This window comes from Bidens hawaiensis, unplaced genomic scaffold (assembly GCF_021521415.1).
Source record: "Bidens hawaiensis isolate Kalapana, Puna unplaced genomic scaffold, B.hawaiensis_p1.1 tig00062042_1, whole genome shotgun sequence".
Lineage (NCBI taxonomy): Eukaryota > Viridiplantae > Streptophyta > Magnoliopsida > Asterales > Asteraceae > Bidens > Bidens hawaiensis.
The window spans coordinates 41,498-64,861 of NW_027501118.1; the positions used below are offsets into that span (position 1 = coordinate 41,498).

Sequence of the window (23,364 nt, forward strand, 5' to 3'; positions counted from 1 at the left end):
TCTTTATCACCAGCCATCGAAGTCTGATTTTTCTTCCGTCGGTAAACGCTTAACGGTGTCAAAACCCCTTGCTCTAATACGTTGGAACAAAAAACAAATAGGCAGCCACACGAAATACTATATGTATGATCGCAACTCCAATGATCTTCTTAAAGCAAAGCAACAAAAAAGAAATAAATAAATTCTTTTGTTGTGTAGCACACATGCTAAACATCAAACAAAAAAAAAACTTTCTTTCCTTTATTGTAAGACAGAATTACAAATTTTGTCCTTTAAAAAAAGCCAAATTACGGTTCGTGTCCTTTTCTAAGTTTCCTTGCAGGCGGTGTACTTTAAACTTTTTTTTTCTACACGTTATGTCCTTTACGCTAACTGGATTAGAAAAACTCAGTTAAATGCCCTCACGTGAGACGCATGTGAGGGCATTTTTGTCTTTTCACCTGTACCTGCAACTTCTTCAACACACTCTTATAACATTCATCTTCTTCACTCACTCACTCTCTCTCTCTATAACATTCATAAGATTCAGAACTACCACCATCACCAACCAGCCACCACATGCCACCACCGCCATCACCACCCATCACCTGCTGTTGCGACCACTAATTTCCACCGGCAGCAGAAGGTTGAAATTGAATAGAGATTTGGGAGGCCACTAAAGATCCAAACCCAAACCCTAAATCATTTCACTGTTTGCAAACCCAAATCCCTTATTGATTCTCAATTATCTGCATTGTAGTTGCAAGCCCTAATTTTTGTATATCAATCTATGGAGCCGTTGGTGGATGTGCGTGTATTGAATCAGAGCCGTTCATGAATTAGGGGTTGGGTGGCGGATGGTGATTAAGGGTTTGGTGTGGGTTATTGGGAAGGATGACGTGGAGGGTTTGTGGTGGTGGAGGAGGGAGGTGACGGTGAGGAGTGGTACGGCGGCGGTGGTGGTTTCAAAAACCCAGTGCTGCTGCAAGGGGTGTCACTGGGAAACCGAGGGTCGCCGGAGCACCTCCTATGCCTTAAAAAAGATCATCAGAACTTCCAAGTTCGGCCGGCGGCGAGTAATCCACTCCGGCGCTGGTAAGCCCAACAACCATGGTTTGTTTATCTCTGATTTTAATGGCTTAACTTTGATTGGAAAATGCAGCTCACTAGAATCAGAACCAGATTGGTGATATTGGGATTAATCAAAGGTTTGATACAGATTGGTGATGGGTGGTGATGGCGGTGGTGGCATGTGGTGGCTGGTTGGTGATGGTGGTAGTTCTGAATCTTATGAATGTTATAGAGAGAGAGAGTGAGTGAGTGAAGAAGATGAATGTTATAAGAGTGTGTTGAAGAAGTTGCAGGTACAGGTGAAAAGACAAAAATGCCCTCACATGCGTCTCACGTGAGGGCATTTAACTGAGTTTTTCTAACCCAGTTAGCGCAAAGGACATAACGTGTAGAAAAAAAAAGTTTAAAGTACACCGCCTGCAAGGAAACTTAGAAAAGGACACGAACCGTAATTTGGCTTTTTTTAAAGGACAAAATTTGTAATTCTGTCTTATTGTAAAACACAACTACCAAAGTCTTGGTTTGTTTCTTTCGTACAGAACCAAAAACTCCTTGGACCAAAGGATTAGTTTATTACTAAACTAGAACCACAAAGTAAAACTCCTAACACAAAACTAAACGAACAAAGCAATTTCACCGAAAAGGAAAAACTGAACCTAAACGAACAAAGCAATTTCACCGAAAAGGAAAAACTGAACCGTTTTCCGTGTAACGAACCGTATGTAACGAGCCTAAGCTCTGATATCAATTGTTGGCCCAGACGGATCAATCAAACTTATCAAATAAACGAACACGAGGTATTGGTGTGACAACTCACGACTCTTTTCATATAATTAAACGAACATAACAAACAAGCTTCACGAACTTATCAAACGTACATGGAGATGAGACTCCTTGACTCTCTCTTGTCTCTCTCAACTCTCACTTGACTCGATCTCATAAAACTAATAATCTAGACCCTATATATAGACCTACTTAACTTGCTCTTCAAGACATACATTTCCTAAACCTACTACATTTCAAATAACTAAATTATAACTTAACAAAATAAACCCTTAACATTATTAATAATTCAAGAATAATCCTTCATGATTGTTATATTTACAAAGTTGAAAGGTTTTTTAGTTAGTTTTTTCCTATTTTAGTCATAATGATTCGTGTTAATCTATGATTGGTTGGTTTATAATAAGTTTATTTGTAATCAAAATAATCATCACAAATAAATAAAACAATACGTATAAACTATCTCAAATTTATCAATTGTATGAATTGGTACCAAAGCTTCCTTGGCGGCACAAGGCATCTCAGATCGTAGGCGAATTCGGTAAGGAAGGTGATTATCTCACATCACACGCTTGTGTGAAAGCATCTGAAGGTAGATGGAGCAACAACCGAAAGAAAGATCATGCAATTATTTAGTTTTGAGTTCGACTAACTTCTTGTGAACGATTCTGATGCTCGTCTAAATTCCGGTGATACACTATCAAATTATAGTTGGATTCTTGAACAAAGAGTTAGTAAGGTTCAATGAAAGTGATTCGATCTTGATTCGGTTTCTTGAACTTAAACAAGTAAAGGAAAGTTTGAGGTCGACAGTAGGTGTGTTCCGGCAAAATAAAGTTCTTTTCAATGTAGGAAAGTTCCATGGGAATAATATCATTGTGTAAGTAACTACACTTTCACAAAATTACCCAATGCACAACTAACAACCTATGCCTACACAATCATTAACCACCATACACTGAATATTATATCATTCACATATATTTTACAATAATGCAACATCCTCCACATATACAACACACTATAGTTGCTGACAAAGGTTACATACTATAGTGTATGACGTTCTTTTCAGTGTAGGAGACTTCCATGGGAAGCTACTATCGTTTTGTATGTAACTACACTTTCACAAACCCCCCTACACAAATAAGTATGTTTTTTTGTTTCGTTGTGCAGGTAGCATATGAACAAATCCATAATATATATAACATATATAATGTTGCAAATATTATGTATTTTTATTAACAAATACTAATAACAAATAAACAGCTTACAGAACCATGAATTCCAAAAAGTATCATAACCTTATTACAAATTTGTAAAAAAGTAAAATGGTATTAATCATCTAATAAACATTAATTAGCATAAAAAATGAAACTGCTAAGTACATTAATATCTGGTTTAATTAAGCCTACACTACAAAATACATATCCACCCTTCTAATTAAAACATGTCATAAATATGTGGCTTTAATTACGAAGTTGCTATGTCTATTGTAGACCATTGATTAAACACAATCACAATGGTTCAAATTCATTTCTCGCGCTTCTCATTATAATATCATTGCTCGCATGAATCATCCCCTATATATATAGGGTTTGGATCAAATACAAATGACTTTTATCATGCGAGATGCGCAAATAAATAGAGTAATCATGTTAACACTTAATTAATTATTATTATACTATAACTTTTTAACTAAAGTAATTATTATTACACTATATTATTTTTTATAACATACTCTAGTTTAAAACTATAATTACTCTAGTTATTTGTATGTGTTAGTATGTTAATTGTATTTGTACCGGATCTCACCCATATATATATATATATATATATATATATATATATATATATATATATATATATATATATATATATATATATATATATATATATATATATTTACCAGCTAATGAAGTTATATACTCGTATCAAAATGAAAAGAGAAGACTATTATAGGATAGATTTTAATGATATAACGTATCCCTATTTGTTTTATTATATATAGAGGGAAATTGAAATAATAATTCTAGTAATATAAAATGAATTAATATAAATACATATGTGTTATGAGTAATAACTATCACCAAAGAATAAAAATTAAAAGAAAATAGAACTATAGAAGATATAAATGAGGACGTGGGATATATGATGACTTCAATATTGAGTAGGATTGAAATTAGAGTGTATATAAGAATAAAAAAGTTGAATAAATCTCCAAATCTCAACTATAGATCCGTCAAGACTCAATAGAGTGTGGTGGCTTCGTCATGAAGGTTTGTGGGTCAAAATATGGCGTTAATAACAAGACTTATGTTTAAAATAGTTAGGAGTTGAAAAATTGTCTACATGGTTACTTGAATAAAAATCAACCCAAATCCTGGCATTCGTAAAACAAGCTAGTCGAAGAAAGATAGTTGAAAACAATTAACTTGGGTTTTCGTTCCTATTTTGCGTTTTTACCCCCTCACGAATTGTATTGCATTACTAAAGTTACCAAATTTTACGATTTCACAAATCATATAGTTTTATTTTAAACACTTAATTTGTTCAATGTAGTAATTTTGGTGTTATCGTGTTATTTTGGTTTACTTGTATTTAACTGTAGAACAAAAGGAATTTGAGAATAAACATTGTTACAATTTCAAATGTGTGAGAGTAAATGCATGTTCAAGAAGCCATTTCTTTCCTAGCGGAGTTTATTTTTATCCGTTTACTTATTTTTTATATTTTATTTTTTAAATAAGGCAGCAATGTGACAGGGTCTAAGGAGTAGAGCCAATAAAAGGTTTTAGACTTTTAGAATTGCATAGTTAATAAAAAAGTTCCTAGACTTTGATCAACAACTTTGCACGATCAAATAGTAAATCAGTTATTGTTGACGTGAGCTATAATTAAGTCACTAATTAATCCAACTCCCACCACCACTTCCTTCCGGTTTTCTGGCTCCACGAACCACCACCAATCCACCACAAAAGACTATTTCGTGGGAACTTTTTGTCGATGAAAATCCTCGGTAATTAAAATCTAGGATAAAGTTTCAGATTTGATCCCTGCGTGGCTTTTTATTCGATCTTTTGTGAGTAATATTTAAAACTTTGCATCATACGAGTATATTAATAACTAATACCTTGTACTTAGCCACTCAGGAAGAGAGTCTTAGGTTAACTGCATGTCCAAGCACCACTTGCAGATTGACCACATAGAACATATTGAACATAGAACATCTTGTGTTTAAAATGTTTAGATACAAAATTTGGGTTATTGGCGGTGTAAATTTGATACGAACCAAATCATTAATCAAATGAATTCATAATTTGATATTGATATTAGATTAGCCATTTATATCCCTAACCCACGACTACTAACTCTAAACTAAGACCATATGTCGCGGGTGTTTCCCACCTCAAAACTCCTCCCAAAACTCTATGAACATCCCCCCCCCGGCCAAATTTTGATCTAAGTTTGGGCATAGAGAGTTTTCTGTAAAAAAACGTCCATCTCTTCCAGCCAATCAAAATTTTTGTCCAGTATTTATTTTTTTTGTTTATGTTTATACTAAAGTTATAAAAGAATTTAAAAAATAATAATTGTGTAATGATTTCAATTGAGTTTCGAGACTTTACACCATTTTTTTAAAAAACTCTTCATTGCTAACTGGGACGCCACATTGCGCACAATGTCTCTATATGAAGAGTTTTGACTACAGATATCGCTAACAGAGTAATAGTTCATAACTAAATAAAATAAGCAGAAACATGAATTGAAATTGAGTGCATGGACTACAAGCATGAAAATGATGCAATAATGGGTATGACACGTAACAAAATCACTTACCAATATAAATTTGTATGCACATCTAAATTTTGTAACTAAATTTTAGTTGTAAATTTGGATTGCTTTTTCAGATTTAACATCAAGTTGTGTTTTTTGTTCGGGTGGGTAAACATAAAACATCCACACCTTAAGGTGTTCCATATTATTAGGCTTGAGTAAGACTTGGGCCCAAACAGGAACATGCACTCTGAGTAGCCCATCATTCGAATTCCATGAAGCCAAAAAATATGCTAAAACCAATACAAAAGATTAAAAGAGTTAGATATTAAAATGGAGTAATTTTAACAAATATATTTCTTTGTAGATATTTAGTAATAAGTGTTATACGTTTATAACTACTATGTGAAAATTTAGATAAAATTTTGACGGATAGCGTGTACGAATTTTAAATCCTCGTATAAGTGTCTTTTATTAACTTTAACTACTATGTGATAAATTTATTTGACGGAATCGTCTTATACGATGCGAGTCATCAGTCATGCGACCATCTCGTATGCATTTGATTCTTTTTCCACACCATTTAAAAAACTGAATTTTAGTAATTACATGGTTTAAAGTCTAACTATATTGTAATAGTGTTTTGTCATTAGTGTTGTAAATCAGTTAATATATTTTTTTTATGCACAATCCACAAATGGATTCAATTTTGCATCCTTAATAGCTAATGCTAAATATTAATATGTCTCTGTATGTCGGTAACTATTTGTTTATGAATTAGACATTTGAAGTTTTTATATGCACACAAATCATTAAATATAATCAGCATTGACGGTTAATCCTTTTCAGACTACATTCAATACTTAAACCAAAGAGTGATAAGATTTACTGTACATTAGTGTTGAATATATTATTATAAAGGGTAAAGAAAAGATAACCGGCCAGATTTATAAAGTTTACTGGTAGAACTATTTGTGTCGTTATTCACTTATTCGTTTATATTATGCTCAACATTGTTCATTTTACATTTAATTATGGTATATATATATATATATTCTGGATAATTCACATTCACAGTAAAACTTTATTTTCATTTATTTATTGTTCTGAACATGTTATAACATGCATGGATGCATACAAAAATGAGTAACTTTTTTAATAACAATTGCATTCTAATTTCTAAACATATAAATACATATAACAGCCTAAAATTAAAATCATGTACTACATTTTATCTACATAATCTTTGGGCAAATCAAATAAACATATGCATCCCCCAACAAGTAACTAATTTTTAAAAAATGGATCCACTCATCCGTTGTCATCATCGTCGTCCGGCGGGGGGGGCGAATGATTAAGATCCGGAATAACCTTAGCGCGTTTAGGTGATCCTTGCATTTTCACATCATCATTTCTCACAACAACACTCGAACCAAGCGCTCTCGCAATCCCTATACCCGCAGCCTCTCGCTCTTCAAGTGAATGCCATCTTATGTGCCCATTTAGTGCCTTCTCATGACACAAATCCTTTTTGCAAACGGGACATATGCCCGATTTCATCATGTCCTTGGCCGGTGTCATTGGACGCTTAGTGCCCGAACCAGTAGCGGTACTTGCCACCGCGGGGCGGGCAGGAGGCCGTGGCGGTGTGGTGGAAGATGATGGTGGTGGAGGGGTGGGTTTTGTGGTTGGATTTGGATTGTGCTTATTATGTTTATCATGACCGTCGTCTTCCATTATTAATATTGTTGTGTGTAGTAAGAGGATTAATGTTCGGAAAAAAGAAGTTGGTGGATGTGGAAGTTGGATTTATAGGTAATGGTGGTTAAGTTGACGGTTAACGGTTATTACAGTTTACATTGGTGGTTATTGGTGAAAAGACGTGACCGTTAAACAGTGTATTGTAAAGGCGCCAAAGCAATAATACTTTGGACCAATGTAACTGTTTATTTCGATACAATTTAGTCTGTAACGTTATTTATAATAAATATAATAAGCGAATTAGAACTTTAATCAAAATGAATTCTACGTAGAGGTTTTTTTTTTCTTTAATATGGATATATGGATAAGTTAAAAAGCCATATACAGACTCTTTCAAAATTTCATCCTTCTATTTTTCATTATTGTTATATTTTATTTTAGTTAGGATATAAAACTAACTTAATCAATAGTTTAATAACGAAGTTTCATCATCTCATTCATACAAATGCATTATTGTTTAACCAATGCATCCATCACTTTGAAGAGTTTAATTATGATGTCAAAACTACTCATATTATATTATATTGATATACTAACTTTAAATTAAACAATGTTGAGAAGCTATCTGTCTAGCATAAGTAATTCACAAATAAACAATATGTAAGGGAGTTTTGTATAAAACGGGTTATCTTGGATATTTATGAGACGTGAATCACTTTCATATTAATTTGATCAAGAATTCTAGTATGCATTTGAAAGAATTTTGCAGTTATCGTATTTCAAATATCAAAAATCAAAATACGCTCCTGATTTCGACCCCAGCTAGGGGCTATGCTCCTTGGACCTCCGCCATGGGCTGCCGCTCCTTGGACCATGCCACCATGGGCGCTAACCCCGGACCCCCGCCAATGGGGTGTTGCCCCTTGGAACCCCCATTACTTAGGGGCTTCGCCCATAAGTAGCAATATGGTATTAAATTATAATAAAATCAAATAAGTGTACACCATGACCCGACTTATTTGAATCATGTTACAATAAGATCAACAAGTTATACACCAATTACTAAAATCACTAACACGAAGTGAAGATATGGGCTGCATTTTATTATCTAGATCTTGAATTGTTTACTTGCTATTATGTTATGATTGTTCAACTTGTAAATGTCAAGTAAGGTAATTCCTTAATTCCGTAATTACGAACTAAAGATAGTCTATTATGATCTTGAATTGTTGGTAATAATAATACTTTTTTTTAAACAGTCAAAACTTTTCTAGCCTATCATTTTATTGAACTTCAATTTCAAATTTTCAATACTTAGATGTCATCTTAAGAACAAATTCCACGCTTATCATATCTCCAAAATACTTTAATCTTTGTAGGAGATAGTGTATACGCTGTACACTTTTAGATTATTTTATTTTCATATTATATATATATATTAAAAACTAACATTTTATGTCTCACTCAGATTACTATTCATGAAACTTTCACGTTTTGACCATACACGTGTTACTTGACATGTTAATCTCACCGTCTGTTTCTATCATACAAGTTTAAGGTAGGTGAAAACCCTGTCTCTTTCCTTTGTTGCTTATCCTTTCAGCCCTTTACTCACCGGCAACGTTATACGCACGATCCAATAGTTCGTTTTGTAGTGAGAGTAACTGAGGTATTGTCAAGTTGTTGCCGGTTGCCTTTCGGCCGTCTATGGCGGCATCGGTTGGCGAATCTAACTCGATGGCTCCTTACAAATCTACCCTTACATCTCCGTTTCTGGTATGACACACCTATCTATCTTTGTCGATCCCGATGCGCAACCCTTGGTGCCGGCATACTGGTGGTTTGTAGTTTGTTTATTATGTTTAGGAGATCATGGGTCGTATAATGGCCTAGTGGATAATTTGGTAGTTTCTTTGTATGCCTATAAAAGACCATGTAATTTCTATATGAATTATGAATGAAAATATTATGGTTTGATCAACCAAAGTTTCCTCCAAACGTCTCTAGTTTTTATTTGGTTTCTATCTATTTTCTTTAGACCATTTTATTAACGAACACAGTTCGTAACAAAATTCAATGTTGGTTTATTAATGACAACATATCTGAGCCTCTTATGATTTCGTGTTCAGTTATCCAATCATCATTTATAGCAAAACTGATTTTTTAATCAATTGTAATGTGAATATCAAGTTCTCTGCAGATTCTTAAGCTGTCTTTTGTTAACAGGTCATTACCAGTCAGGAAGCTGTTTATGACTTATGATTGCAATGGTACTTTAGGCTATTCTATACAGGTTTGTTTGGTTTTTCTTGCTCTTATTGCTGGCTTTTGACAAATTCAATTATTCTTACTTCTTAGTGTTGTAAATTGAAATATATTAAATAGAAAAGGATAATGTTGGTTATTGTACAATGAATTAGATGTAGCCAGCTTTTTACAAAGTTAGTATGTTGTTATGTTAGGGGACAAATTACAGTGGATAATTTATCTGACAAATAATATCTTGCGGGTTTTAGATTTTTAATTACTCCATTGTATCTTCAACTCCAAATGATCACACTTATTAATATTTACATCTATGTTTATTTCCGATTCTTGGATGCAATCAAGAAAACAGTGTTTATCATTTGTATGTAATATTCTTCTTCTGTTTGTTATATCCATGGTTTTCATACGTATCATTAGTGTTGGTTTTGTGTTTGATACTGATTTACTTGAATGTGACTACATAATGTTTGGTTACTTAATAGTGTTATGTGTTTTGAATGAAATAGGTTTGTGTTTGTTTACTTATTTGCTCTATTTAAAATATATGTTGACTCCTAAAAACCTTAAAACAAAAGTAGACATGTTAAAACTAAATACAAGTGTAAAAGCGTTTTGAGTTTGAGATCAACCACCAAATGGTACCGCCCGCCGCAACGCGCGGGTTAAAAAAGCTTGTTTCTATCAAAATCTGGGCTCGACCACTTAGACATTGCCAAGGGACAATGACCACTTGAACTCTTGCGGCTCGTCTCAAACGAGCAAGCACAATGTGCCTCCTAAGTTAATTAAGACTAACTATAAACTAAGATGATATACATATGATGATTACGTAAATTCCAAATTAACTATGTTTCTCAAACCATCATAACCCATGAAAAATTTAAGATAGTGACTGACTAGTTGCACACTTGCACTATATGTTATATATGTTATTTGATGAAAACAGTTTTATTAGCAATTACAAAACATGGACAAGACTATATTATTTCATGAACTTTATATCATATATTAATCATGATACGGAGAGCTAGCCTCCTAGCCATGATTTAAAAAGAACATTTTAAGTGTTTGCCACACTAATACGCTAAAACTTATAACTAATACCTTTCCAATACCTTTCCTTTTGTTTCCTCCCCCCCCCCCCCACTAGAGGTGCACAAATCGGTTTTTTTGAAAAAACCGGTTCGGTTATTAACCGGACCGGTTTTTTTTTATCCAGAAAAAAACCGGTTCGGTTAATAACCGGACCGGTTATTAACCGGTTTTTATTGCTGAAAACTCAAACCGGCCAAACCGGTTTGGACCGGTTTAAAAACCGGTTAGAACCGGTTAATAAACCGGTTTTTTATAACCGGTTTTTTAATAACCGGTCTAACCGGTTAACCGGTTTTTTTTTTTTTTTTTTTTTTTTTTTTTTTTTTTTTTTTTTTTTTTTAGGGTTTAGGGTTTAGGGTTTCGTTGTTAGCATTCTTTGCTTGGAAGATTAAAAACACATAACTTTCATTTATAGCTTTTACATTAAAAATACAAACATTAAATCGTTATCGCATATTCGTAACTCAAAAATACAAACATTAAAGAATGCTTAGACACGATTACATTAACAAGTTGATGTTTGTTACTCATTTTCTTCGCTACCCGATCCCGAGCTATTCCTTAGGTAATCGTCGTACGCGGCTTCTTCATCGGTCATTGGTTGAATGTGTCCTTGATTGACCTCGTCTTCATACAAGGCCGCCTCATAGTCCATTTCCCCCTCGAGTGAGCGTTGATGTTGTGCCCTGTCTAAAGAGTCCAAGTAATCCTTGTAGCAAATCGACATCTCTACAGCTGCTGGAGTGAGTCGAGTCCTCCTAATCGATATAACCCTGCCAGAAACAGAAAAAGCAGACTCCGAAGCTACCGTGGAAGCTTGGACCGTTAGTAAATCTTTGGCCATGGCGGCGAGGATCGGAAACTCATCCTCCTTACCTCTCCACCAAGCCAGCAAATCAAGACTTCTAAATTCATCCGGAGTCATGTGTTTCACAAAGTTGGTACCACCATACCTTCCAAGTTCACTGCTTGGGGTGTTTACCCTTTGACGTTTACCGGCGTCTTCCCAAATCATGTAGTACATCCCCATTTCAAGGTCGGTTTGGGATTGGGATTGGGCAACAGCTCTTAACGAGTCATGAATTTGGGAAGACGACCCGTGTTTTGTAAGGTAAACATCATACATGTTTGCCAATGTGGTGTTGAAATCATTCTTTAAAGTTTGGCTATAATAGGGGTTTTGATCGTCGTTTAACCCTAGCTCATCACAAATTTTTTCTATTAAAGCTTCAACACCACCAACATTGATGCAAGGGTTTAACGCAGCCGCACAGGTCAAAACAGCGGGTAGTTGTTGAAAATATTTTATAAATTTTTCTTTCATTTTTGCACCCATATCAAAATAAGGTGCACCCCTACAATGAATTTCAGTCAACTTTGTGCACATGACAGCAATTTTTGGTAAAGCAATGGGGCTTGTTGGATAGTAAACCCCGGATAAACTAGTTGTGCAAGATTTAAAAATTTGAAGAACCTCCGTAACGATCTCAATCAATAACCAGTTTCTAGGATCGTACGGTGCACATTTACCCCTACTTGACATTATTTGATGAAACGCAACTAGTGATTCTTTTTGTTGGATGGCTTTCTCAAACATATCACAAGTCGAGTTCCATCTTGTTGGACAATCCCAATTGGGCCCCAACCATTGACAATTAGCTTCATCACAAAATTTTTTGTATCTTGAAAATGTTTTATTGTTGCTAAAAACATCTCGTAACATTCTTTTAAAATTGTTTCTTTGCGTTTCGATCACGTTTAACCCATCTTGCACGGCCAAGTTGATAATATGTGCAATGCATCGGCTATGAAAAAACGCTCCATCACAAATAGGTTTATACTTTAATTTTAAATGGCCAACCGCGGCCGTATTGTTGGACGCGTTATCAAACGATATTGAAAAGATTTTATCTTCAATCTTGTATTGTCGAATGACTTTATCCAAGAGTTTAAAAATATTTCTACCCGTGTGCGGGTAATCAAACAATTGAAACGCAACGGTTCGTTTCATCATTTGCCACGACCGGGGGTCAACCCAATGAGCCGTCACACAAATGTATGAGTCGGGCGAACCATTAGGTACCGACCACACATCCGTTGTTAAGTTCACACCAGTTTGTAAGTTTGAAAAGTATGAAATTAGTTCGGATTTAGCGTTTTTCCATGCTTTAAGCATATCTCTTCTAAGGGTCGAACGACTTACGTGTTGGTAGCGTGGTTGAACATACTTTTGCATCATCTCCGTGAATTGAGGGTTGTCGAAGTGGTTGAAAGGAAGTGATTGTTGAATCACAAAGTTGCCAAACTGTTGACGTACCGCTTCAAGGTCGTACGTAAACACCGTTCCTTGATTCGTCATCTCCGGCTGCGAACTACTTCCGGATTCGTCCTTCAAGACCTTGCAAGAGGGCCTTTCTACATGAGCTCTTAAACTGGAGTTTGCTTCTTTGTTATAAAACTTCAAACAATGTTTGCATCTAGCTTTTTGGGTTCCGTTAGACATTTCGCATAGGTCGAAATGTTGCCAAATATCTTGGTTTCGTTTCGTGGGGATGACCCGAACGACGGTTTCTCCCGTGTTCGAGGCACCCATGTTGACCGATGAAGCAGCACTTTGGGAGGCCATGATAATCGACTACGAATTAAGAGTGGTATACACGAGTATGAAATAAACGACTACGAAAGAAGAGCGTTTGGAGTTATAATCGCGTATGAAATAAACGTTTAGAGCTTTTGGAGTTGTATAATCAAGTGTGATCTAACCAATACCCAACCTAAACTATATATAGATGTTTGTGGGGGTAAAAAAACCAAAAAAACGGCTAAAAAAACGGGCAAAAAAAAAAAAAACGGCTATAAAGCCGTTTGGTAACGTTCGAAAACCGGTTTAACCGGTTAACCGGTTATTAAAAAACCGGTTAACCGGTTTTTTTATAACGGCTATAAACCGGTTATTTTAAAAACCGGTTAACCGGTTTTTTATTAACCGGTTATTACAAAAAACCGGTTTTTTTTATAACCGGTTATAAAACCGGTTTTGGCTCCAAAAAGTATAACCGATACGTAAACCGGTTACGTAAACCGGTCAAACCGGTTTTTAAAAAAACCGGTTTTTAAAAAACCGGTTTTCCGGTTAACCGCCCAAACCGGTTCCGTAACCGGTTTTTTTGAACACCTCTACCCCCCACCCACAATATTGTTTGTAGGCGTAGCTGTTCGACATAGAAGAAATGCAAAGAACTTATTTTAGTGTTCATGATGCATATCGTGCAACTTAAAAGTTGGGAAATATATAATTACCATACATAGATGATTATTTGCGACATTCAAAACCATCAAATAGCTAGGCTGCAGCGATCGATGCGGATGAATACCATGGGCCTCAAATAGCTCTATTGAAGATTCCTTTTGCGACAGATAATTGTGATACATAATATGAGACATAAAATAATCAACACTGATAATAATAATAATGGTTATTTTGACGGTCAAAAATCATCACATGGACTATTGCAATGACTATGAATCAAATATAAACCATGGGTCTAAAATAATCTTTGTTGAAGATTATTCATTTTGCGACAGATAACCTTGCGATAAATAAAGTGACGTTTGAAACATCTAAGTATGTAATTGTTGTATGTCTCAACTCTTAAGCTTTTTCGTAATTTAACTAATAATTATAATTAGTTAATTATTATTCATTTCACTTCGACACAATTTATGTTGGAATAAAACCAGTTCGACAAGTTTATTCGCATTCTTTAAGGTTTAATATTTAAGTACTTTTTTCTTTTTGTTAATTACATAAAATAACATATGAATCACTTTCACATCCTAACATATTTTATTATATTTTATTGCTACTGAAACTGCTTTCATAATAATATCAATATCATTAAATAAATAAATTAAACCATAGACAACACAAATAAAAACCGCCGAATAATCGAATGATAAATCGTGTCAAAGTAAAGAATTATTAAATTAAATAACTACCTAATATTTTTGGCGCCTTTTGAAAACACCTTTAAAACCCAAACAAACGACTCCAACAACAGTTATGTCGTTTCTCAAACATAACCACCTCTTAACCGTCAAAATAACCGCTAACCGCCACCAATCCAAACCTATAAATAGACCCCCAAATCCCACCATTTTCCTCACCCCAACCTTCAGACCATTATTATTATTCTATAGCCTTCTTCACGCAACAAGCATTCTTATATTCAGTCATCCATTCTCAACATGGTCAACGGATCGTCACTAAATTCACACTTGACCATGATGACTTCGTCATCCTCCAACCCGCCGCCACCGCCACCTATGCCGCAAGGCCAGTCATCAAACACGGGGCACCAAGATGCCCCACAGCGTCCAAATCAGAACCAATTGCTGTGCCCTGTTTGCCAGGGCAACTACTGCCACGACCGTGCTCTGAATGGCCACATGCGGTGGCACAGTCAACAGCAACGGATTGCGGCTGGCTACGGCGTGGCGGCCGCAATAGCAGCAAGGGCCCAGGCCCAGGCAGCACAGAGGGCCGAGGCCCAGGCCCAGGCAGTACCAGTGGCTGCACAACCCGTGGAAGCAGCGGAGGAAGAACCGAAATATATTACGCCCGATCTCAACAAAACTCCACCGGAGAGTGACGGTGAGGAGTGAATTGAATGAATGCTTGTAGTTTGAACGAAATAATAAAGGCCCATGTTTATCATAAAAAAGTTGGGGGCTATTTTATGCTATGTAATATAGTGCTTTGACAGACTCTCTAGTGTTAAACGAAACATTTGGGCCATGTAAGACTTATATTTATTTCTGCATGGATGTTTTAATCATATAATCATTATGATGCTTCTGTTGTGAACATGTATGCTTTTGTTTGTGGTTTAGTATTTTGTTTATGGTTAATTTCTGTACATGTTTGGGTGTTTTACTTCTGCACATTTAATTTTCCATTGTGTTATTTTACTCTAAACATTCATTTTTTTAATTTAATTTTATATTGTAATTACTTCATACATTCATTTTGCATATCTTTTTAAATTTTAATATTTTTTTAAAAAAAAATCTAATTTTTCAGTTTTTAATTGAAAAATAACTATTTTTATTAAAATTAATAATTTTTTATTTATCTTTTATCTTTTTAAATTTTAATATTTTTTTTAATTTTTTCAGTTTTTAATTGAAAATTTTAATATTTTTTTTAAATAGTTTAACTTTTTATTTATCTTTTTAAATTTTTTTAATAAGAGATTAATAATAAATAAATTTTTAATATTTTTTAATAAGTAATAAGATTAATTAATAAATTTTTAATAATATATTTTTATTTTAATATCTTTTAGATAAATTTTTATTTTAAATATTTAACTTTTATTTATCTTTTTATTTTTTTTAATAATTAATGAGATTATAATAAATAAATTTTTAATATTTTTTAATAAGTAATAAGATTAATTAATAAATTTTTAATAATATATTTTTATTTTAATAAATTTTTAAAAAAAACTATTTTTTCAGTTTTTAATTGAAAATTTTAATATTTTTTTATTTATTTTAATAAGTAACGAGATAAATTTTTATTTTAAATATTTAACTTTTTATTTATCTTTTTAAAATTTTTTTAATAAGTAATGAGATTAATAATAAATAAATTTTTAATATTTTTTAATAAGTAATAAGATTAATTAATAAATTTTTAATAATATATTTTTATTAATATCTTTTTAAAAAAATTCTATTTTTTCTGTTTTTAATTGAAAATTTTAATATTTTTTTAAATATTTTAACTTTTTAAATAAAATAATCCCAAAGTTTTTCAAATTTAAAAACTTTATAAAATATCCCAAATACATTAAGTTATTACAAATATATTTAAATAAAATAATCCCGATATATTTAAATAAAATAATCCCAAATACATTAATTAAGTTTTTCAAATATAAAAACCTTATAAAAAATTAGAAACCCCAAATACTTGATAAGAGTAATAATAAAAATTTTAAAAATTTATTTACTACTCTTATTACTTATTAAAAATATTGAAATATTTAAAAAATATTAAAATATTTAAAAAAATTAAATAATATTAACATTTTAACAAATTAATTTAAAATTTTATTAATTAATCTTATTACTTATTAAAAGATATTAATCTCATAAAAATTAATCTCATTAATAAATAAAAAGTTAATAATTTTAAAAAATATTAAAAAAAATTATATTTTTAAAAATTTATTAATTAATCTTATTACTTATTAAAAGATATTAAAAATTTATTTATTAATCTCATTAATAAATAAAAAAATATTAAAAAATAAATAAAAAGTTAAATATTTAAAAAATTAATCTTGTTATCTCGTTTATTAAAAAAATATTAAAAAATCTAATTTTTTAAAAATTTTAAATTTTTATTTTAATATTTTTAATATTTTTTTAATAAGTAATGAGATTAATAAATAAATTTTTAATATTTTTTTAGTTTTTAATAAGTAATGATTTTAATAAAGAAAATTTTTAATATTTTTTTAATAAGTAATAAGATTAATTAATAAATTTTTAAAAATATATATTTATTTTAATATCCTTTTTTAAAAAAATTTAATATTTTTTTAATAAGTAATAAGTTTAATTAATACATTTTTAAAAATATATATTTATTTTCATTATCTTTTTTAAAAAAATCTAATTTTTTTAATATTTTTTATAAAATTTTAACTTTTTATTTATCTTTTTAATATTTTTTTAATAAATAATGAGATTAATTTTTATGAGATTAATATCTTTTAATAAGTAATAAGATTAATTAATAAATTTTTAATAATATATAATTAATTAATAAGTAATAACTTTAAATTAATTTGTTAAAATGTTAATATTATTTAATTGTTTTAAATATTTTAATTTTTTTTAAATATTTTAATATTTTTAATAAGTAATAAGAGTAATAAATAAATTTTTAAAATTTTTATTATTACTCTTATCAAGTATTTGGGGTTTCTAATATTTTATAAAGTTTTTATATTTGAAAAGCTTAATTAATGTATTTGGGATTATTTTATTTAAATATATCGGGATTATTTTATTTAAATATATTTGTAATAACTTGTATTTGGGATGTATTATAAAGTTTTTAAATTTGAAAAACTTTGGGATTACTTTATGTAAGTTTTATACAATTGAAATTGAGATTGGGGTTACTTAAGTTTTTAAATTTGAAAAACTGAATGTATAAAATTGAGATTGGGGTTTCTTATTTTTTTATAAACTTTTTATATTTGAAAAACTTAATGTATTTGGGATTATTTTATTTAAGTTGTATACAATTGAAAATTGAGAATAAAAATTTAAAGGATATATTTTGATATCAAAAAAGAAAATTTCTATCATCTTTATCTTTAAAATAATTATTATCTTTTTAAATTTAATTTAATTTTTAATTTTTTAGGTAATATTTCATTTAATTAGGTACGTAGATGTAATATTTCACGAAAATGATTGGTCCAACGGTTTAAGTTTTAATTTCTCAATGTTTTTTAAAGATTTTCAAACATAAAACTATAAATAATAAATTGACAGACCCTTACATCTCTATTTGCTTTCTTCCGATTAGACTCGATTTAAAGATTTAGTAAAAAAATTTGTTTTGAACAGTAGAAAGTTAATTACACAGCTACCATCAGATGTCAAAACTCTCTGACTTCGACCTCTGCCCATTACGGTTGTTTATGCTCGTTTGTCCACCATTAGTTTTCATTTATCCTTGTGCTCATTAGCGTATGATTACAATATTAACGAACGTACATGGACAAATACGAATAAGCTCAATTCATTAATAAACGAGCACACACACATATTTGCTTTCGGTAGAATGTTCATGAACCACTTATTTGTCTAAAAAATAACTTAACGAACGAACACAAACAAGGTCTCATTGGTCCGGTTCAGTTCGTTTACTCTAGTTACAAGTTTCGACAACCGACGTGTCACTAAATTGCCCCTGAAGTGACATAACAAATGCTTATTATTACCATACATAACTTGTTCATTTTCTCTTTGTTGGTACACATAACAAAACCCTACTCGGCTACTACATACAACTGTGGCGGCGTTAAGACGCCGTTTTCCGATTCACCTTCTTCAACCATCCATTACATTTACACGCAGGTACATTCTTTTCTTTCAATCCTTTATTTATTAATTCTGATGCTAGATGCAGCAGCTATACTTAGATGAATTTAGCTCATTTTTTCATTTTGTTTGACTAAAACTTGAAGGATATATACTGGTTATCGCGGTGGGATATCGGTAATTTTAATATCATGCACAATTTATTTATATATATATATATATAGCAATTTAATACAAACAATAAGTATACTCTCCTACCATTTACAAATTAGTCTTTTGCAACTTACAAAACACTAAGAATTAACTGATTATTAAGACTTAAAACACTAACATTAAACACTAAAAATTGACAATTAAAAAACTGATATTAGGCAAATCGGTGATATATCGGTTAATATCTATTTTGCACCGATTTCACCGGTCAAATATCGGTTAACTTCGTTGATAATATCAGGACTGATATTGTGACTGATGTCGTTTACGAAGCTGTTCTTTAGCAAGGTTAGGAGTAGGATCAAATATAAATAAGGTCTTTGTGTGTGGTTTTTAATCAATTAATAATAATATAGAAAGAGTCGGGTTAAGAAGCGCTTGTTTGTTTGTGTTGCTCGATTTAGTTAGGATTTGTGCTGACCTTGTCAGGTTATTGTAAAAGTTCTGTGTCCTGTTTTTCTATATGTTTTTGTAGTTTATACATATCTGATCTTGGTTCAATTATATCATCTTATTCTAGTCTTTTATACTTTGATCGTTCTGTGTTTATAAGATTACACTTTCTAATATATCTCTCATTCTGCAGTTTCTGTTACATTAGCAACGAGATGGCAGATACCGACAGTGGTAGGAGTTTTAAGAGGCGGGACCAGCTTCTAGAAATGGAGCACGAAGTAAGAAAATGGTGGGACGAAAGTCAAGTTTTCAATGCCGAAGCAAAAGACCAACCTGCGAAACAAGGCGAAAAGTTTTTTGGCACATTCCCGTTCCCATATATGAACGGGTATTTGCATTTAGGGCATGCATTTTCACTCTCTAAGCTTGAGTTTGCTGCTGCTTTTCACAGATTGAGGGGCGCTAACGTCCTTTTACCCTTCGGATTCCACTGTACCGGAATGCCAATCAAAGCATCTGCTGATAAACTCAGAAGAGAGATTGAAAAATTTGGTAATCCACCTGTTTTTCCATCAGTTGAAACCGAGGTGGTTAATGAACCTGAACCCGAATCTAAACCTAGTGACGGAAGTAACCCTGAGAAGTTTAAGGGGAAAAAGTCAAAAGTGGTGTCAAAGACTGGTCGGGAGACTTATCAGTGGGAGATAATGCGTGGGTACGGTTTATCCGATGCTGAAATTGCTACATTTCAAGATCCCGTTCAATGGCTGCGGTTTTTTCCTCCATTGGCGGTTGAAGATCTTAAAGCTTTCGGTTTAGGTGCTGACTGGAGGCGGTCGTTCATCACAACCGACATCAACCCATTTTTTGATAAGTTTGTGAGGTGGCATATGAGGAAGTTGAAATCAAAAAACAAGATTATAAAAGATTTAAGATACACAATTTATTCACCTTTAGATGGCCAACCTTGTGCTGACCATGATCGGGCATCAGGTGAAGGTGTTATACCTCAAGAATATACACTCATTAAGATGGAGGTGGTTCCACCGTTCCCGCCAAAATTTGCACATATAGAAGGTAAGAAAGTTTATTTGGCGGCTGCGACTTTGAGGCCCGAAACTATGTATGGGCAGACAAATTCATGGGTGTTGCCAGATGGCAAATACGGGGCGTTTGAAATTAATGAAACTGAAGTTTTTATCTTAACCGAGCGTGCGGCTCGGAATCTTGCTTATCAGAATCTTTCCAGGGTGCCTGAAAAGCCTACATGCTTAGTTGAGTTGACCGGTCAAGATCTTATTGGGTTACCATGTCGATCACCCCTTTCGTTTAATGATATTATTTACTGTCTTCCAATGCTGTCAGTTCTTACTGATAAGGGTACTGGGATTGTTACAAGCGTTCCCAGCGACTCACCTGATGATTACATGGCGTTGCAGGTAACATATGTTGTTTGTTATAAATTTTAGTTAGGGTATGTATGAATCGGTGTTGGCCCAAAACCGTAACCATAACCGAACTTTCACTTAACCAACATCAAATGTTTGGGCCTGAACGCCTGATTAAAATAGCCCAAAACAATGTAATTAGGCCTGAAATGTTTTAACCACTTAATATATTGTTATCTGACATTTGAGCTTCAATAGTTTGACTTTAATATTTTCATTTAGTATTTTAAAAAAATCATACAGAGGTAGTGGATTGGGTCGGTTTACCGTGTTTTTACTTAATCATGAGTCGGTTTGTTTTTGTCGATTCTGGAAATATGAATAACCAAAACCAACCCACTAGTTCGGTATTAAAAAAAATGTTAAAACCGACCCATTGACATAGTTGTTAAAAGCGATCGCCTCTTCCGCCTAGGCGCAATTTTCAGGTGAATCAATGGTCTTCTGCTTTTGATGGTTAAGGCGTATTTCTAGGAGCAAATTTGGGGTTTTGAATTTTTTTTACATTGTTTTAATTTATCACTTAACTTCCAGATACAAATCACCTAAAAATGGGATTTAGTTAATTTATTTTGATTTACCACTTAACTTACAGTAAAAGAACATCTTCTACTCTCTACTTTTACAATAATTTCTATATTATCAGATAAGCATTGAGTTGGAACCTCATAATTCAATAGAAAAGATCCGGGCTGGACGTACAATTTCATTAAAAAATTGTTTTATTAAGTGAGCTTTTTTAAAAAAAAAAATCGGGCGCTTTTAGCCTGGGCGCTAGGCGCACCATCAACGCTTTCAAGCGCTTATTTGATAACTATGCCCATTGGTTAATATTTTTGAACTAGTAATCATTGATTCTTTTGGCTCTAAAATATCGATATTTTTTTCATTATATTAGAAGTAACTAATTGAATTGCAGGATTTAAAAGCAAAAGCCCCTTTTAGGGCTAAATTCGGTGTAAAAGACGAGTGGGTATTACCCTTCGAGGTCATTCCAATCATCAGCCACCCGGAGTTCGGTGACAAATCTGCTGAAAAAATATGCAATGACATGAAAATAAAAAGCCAAAATGAGAGAGAAAAACTCGATGCTGCTAAAAAGGTAATCTACAAAGGCGGGTTTCTATGAAGGAACCATGATTGCTGGTGAATATGCTGGCATGCGTGTTCAAGATGCTAAAACCCTAATCAAACAAAAGCTTTTAGAACTTAACCAAGCTGTCGTGTACAGTGAACCAGAGAAGAAAGTAATGTCACGATCAGGTGACGAGTGTGTCGTTGCATTAACCGACCAATGGTATATAACTTATGGTGAAGAAACCTGGCTAGAAAAGGCAAAGGGGTGTTTAGCCAACATGAATTTATACTCCGATGAGACCCGACACGGGTTCGAACACACGCTGAGCTGGCTGAACCAATGGGCATGTTCTAGAAGCTTTGGTCTTGGGACTCGCATACCATGGGACGAACAGTTTTTAGTGGAGTCTTTATCCGATTCCACTATCTACATGGCTTATTATGCAGTCTGTCATTTGTTACAGAAAGGGGATTTATTCGGTGCGGACACGTCTACCGTAAAACCTGAACAGCTTACCGATGACGTTTGGGATTATTTATTTCTTTCTGGATCGGAACCTAAATCTTCTGATATTGATTTAACTCTTCTTAAAAAGATGTTTCAATATTGGTATCCTCTTGACGTCCGTGTGTCCGGTAAGGATTTAATACAAAACCATCTTACGTTTTGTATTTATAACCACACTGCAATATTCCCCGAAGAACATTGGCCTCGTGGGTTTAGATGTAACGGTCACATTATGTTGAATTCTGAGAAAATGTCAAAGTCAACTGGGAATTTCAGGACTTTGAAACAAGCAATCGAGGAGTTTTCAGCAGATGCCACTAGATTTTCTCTTGCTGATGCTGGAGATGGTATGGACGACGCGAACTTTGTGTTTGAAACCGCAAACGCTGCGATTTTACGTCTCACAAAGGAGAGAGTATGGATGGAGGAGGTTCTTGCTGCGGAGTCGGCTTTAAGAACTTATGCTGACCGTGTATTTGCTAATGAGATCAACTTTGCCATAAAGATGACTGAGAAAGAGTACATGTTTCGTGAAGCTCTTAAATCCGGGTTTTATGATTTGCAAGCTGCTAGAGATGAGTATAGGTTTTCATGTGGCTCAAGTGGCATGAACCGTGATCTCATGTGGCGGTTTATGGATATTCAAACACGGCTTATTGCCCCGATTTGCCCTCATTATTCTGAATATATTTGGAGGAAACTTTTAAAGAAAGACGGTTTTGTTATTAAAGCTGGATGGCCTGAGGCTGAAAACCCTGATCTTACCCTTCAAAAGGCTAACAGATACTTGCAGGAGTCTATAACCAATTTCAGGTTTACTTTACTTGCTCTAAATAATTTTTGAGTTAAAAACGGTTTTAGTTTCTGTGGTTCGACTAAAATAACCCTTTTAGTCTATTAGTTTAAATTCGACTTCTT

The 23,364-nt window shown here is 32.9% G+C and overlaps 1 protein-coding gene across 1 annotated transcript; it reads left to right on the top strand.

Annotated features, from left to right (window-relative positions):
- Nucleotides 1-18,728: 18,728 nt before the first annotated feature.
- Nucleotides 18,729-23,259, top strand: LOC143603482 (leucine--tRNA ligase, cytoplasmic-like; the record flags this gene model as incomplete). The annotated part of the gene is given in 4 exon segments (XM_077080261.1): nt 18,729-18,840; nt 19,604-20,852; nt 21,781-21,978; nt 21,980-23,259. Coding segments are annotated over 3 exon segments (2,705 nt in total), but the record flags the coding sequence as incomplete, so codon positions are not given.
- Nucleotides 23,260-23,364: the final 105 nt, after the last annotated feature.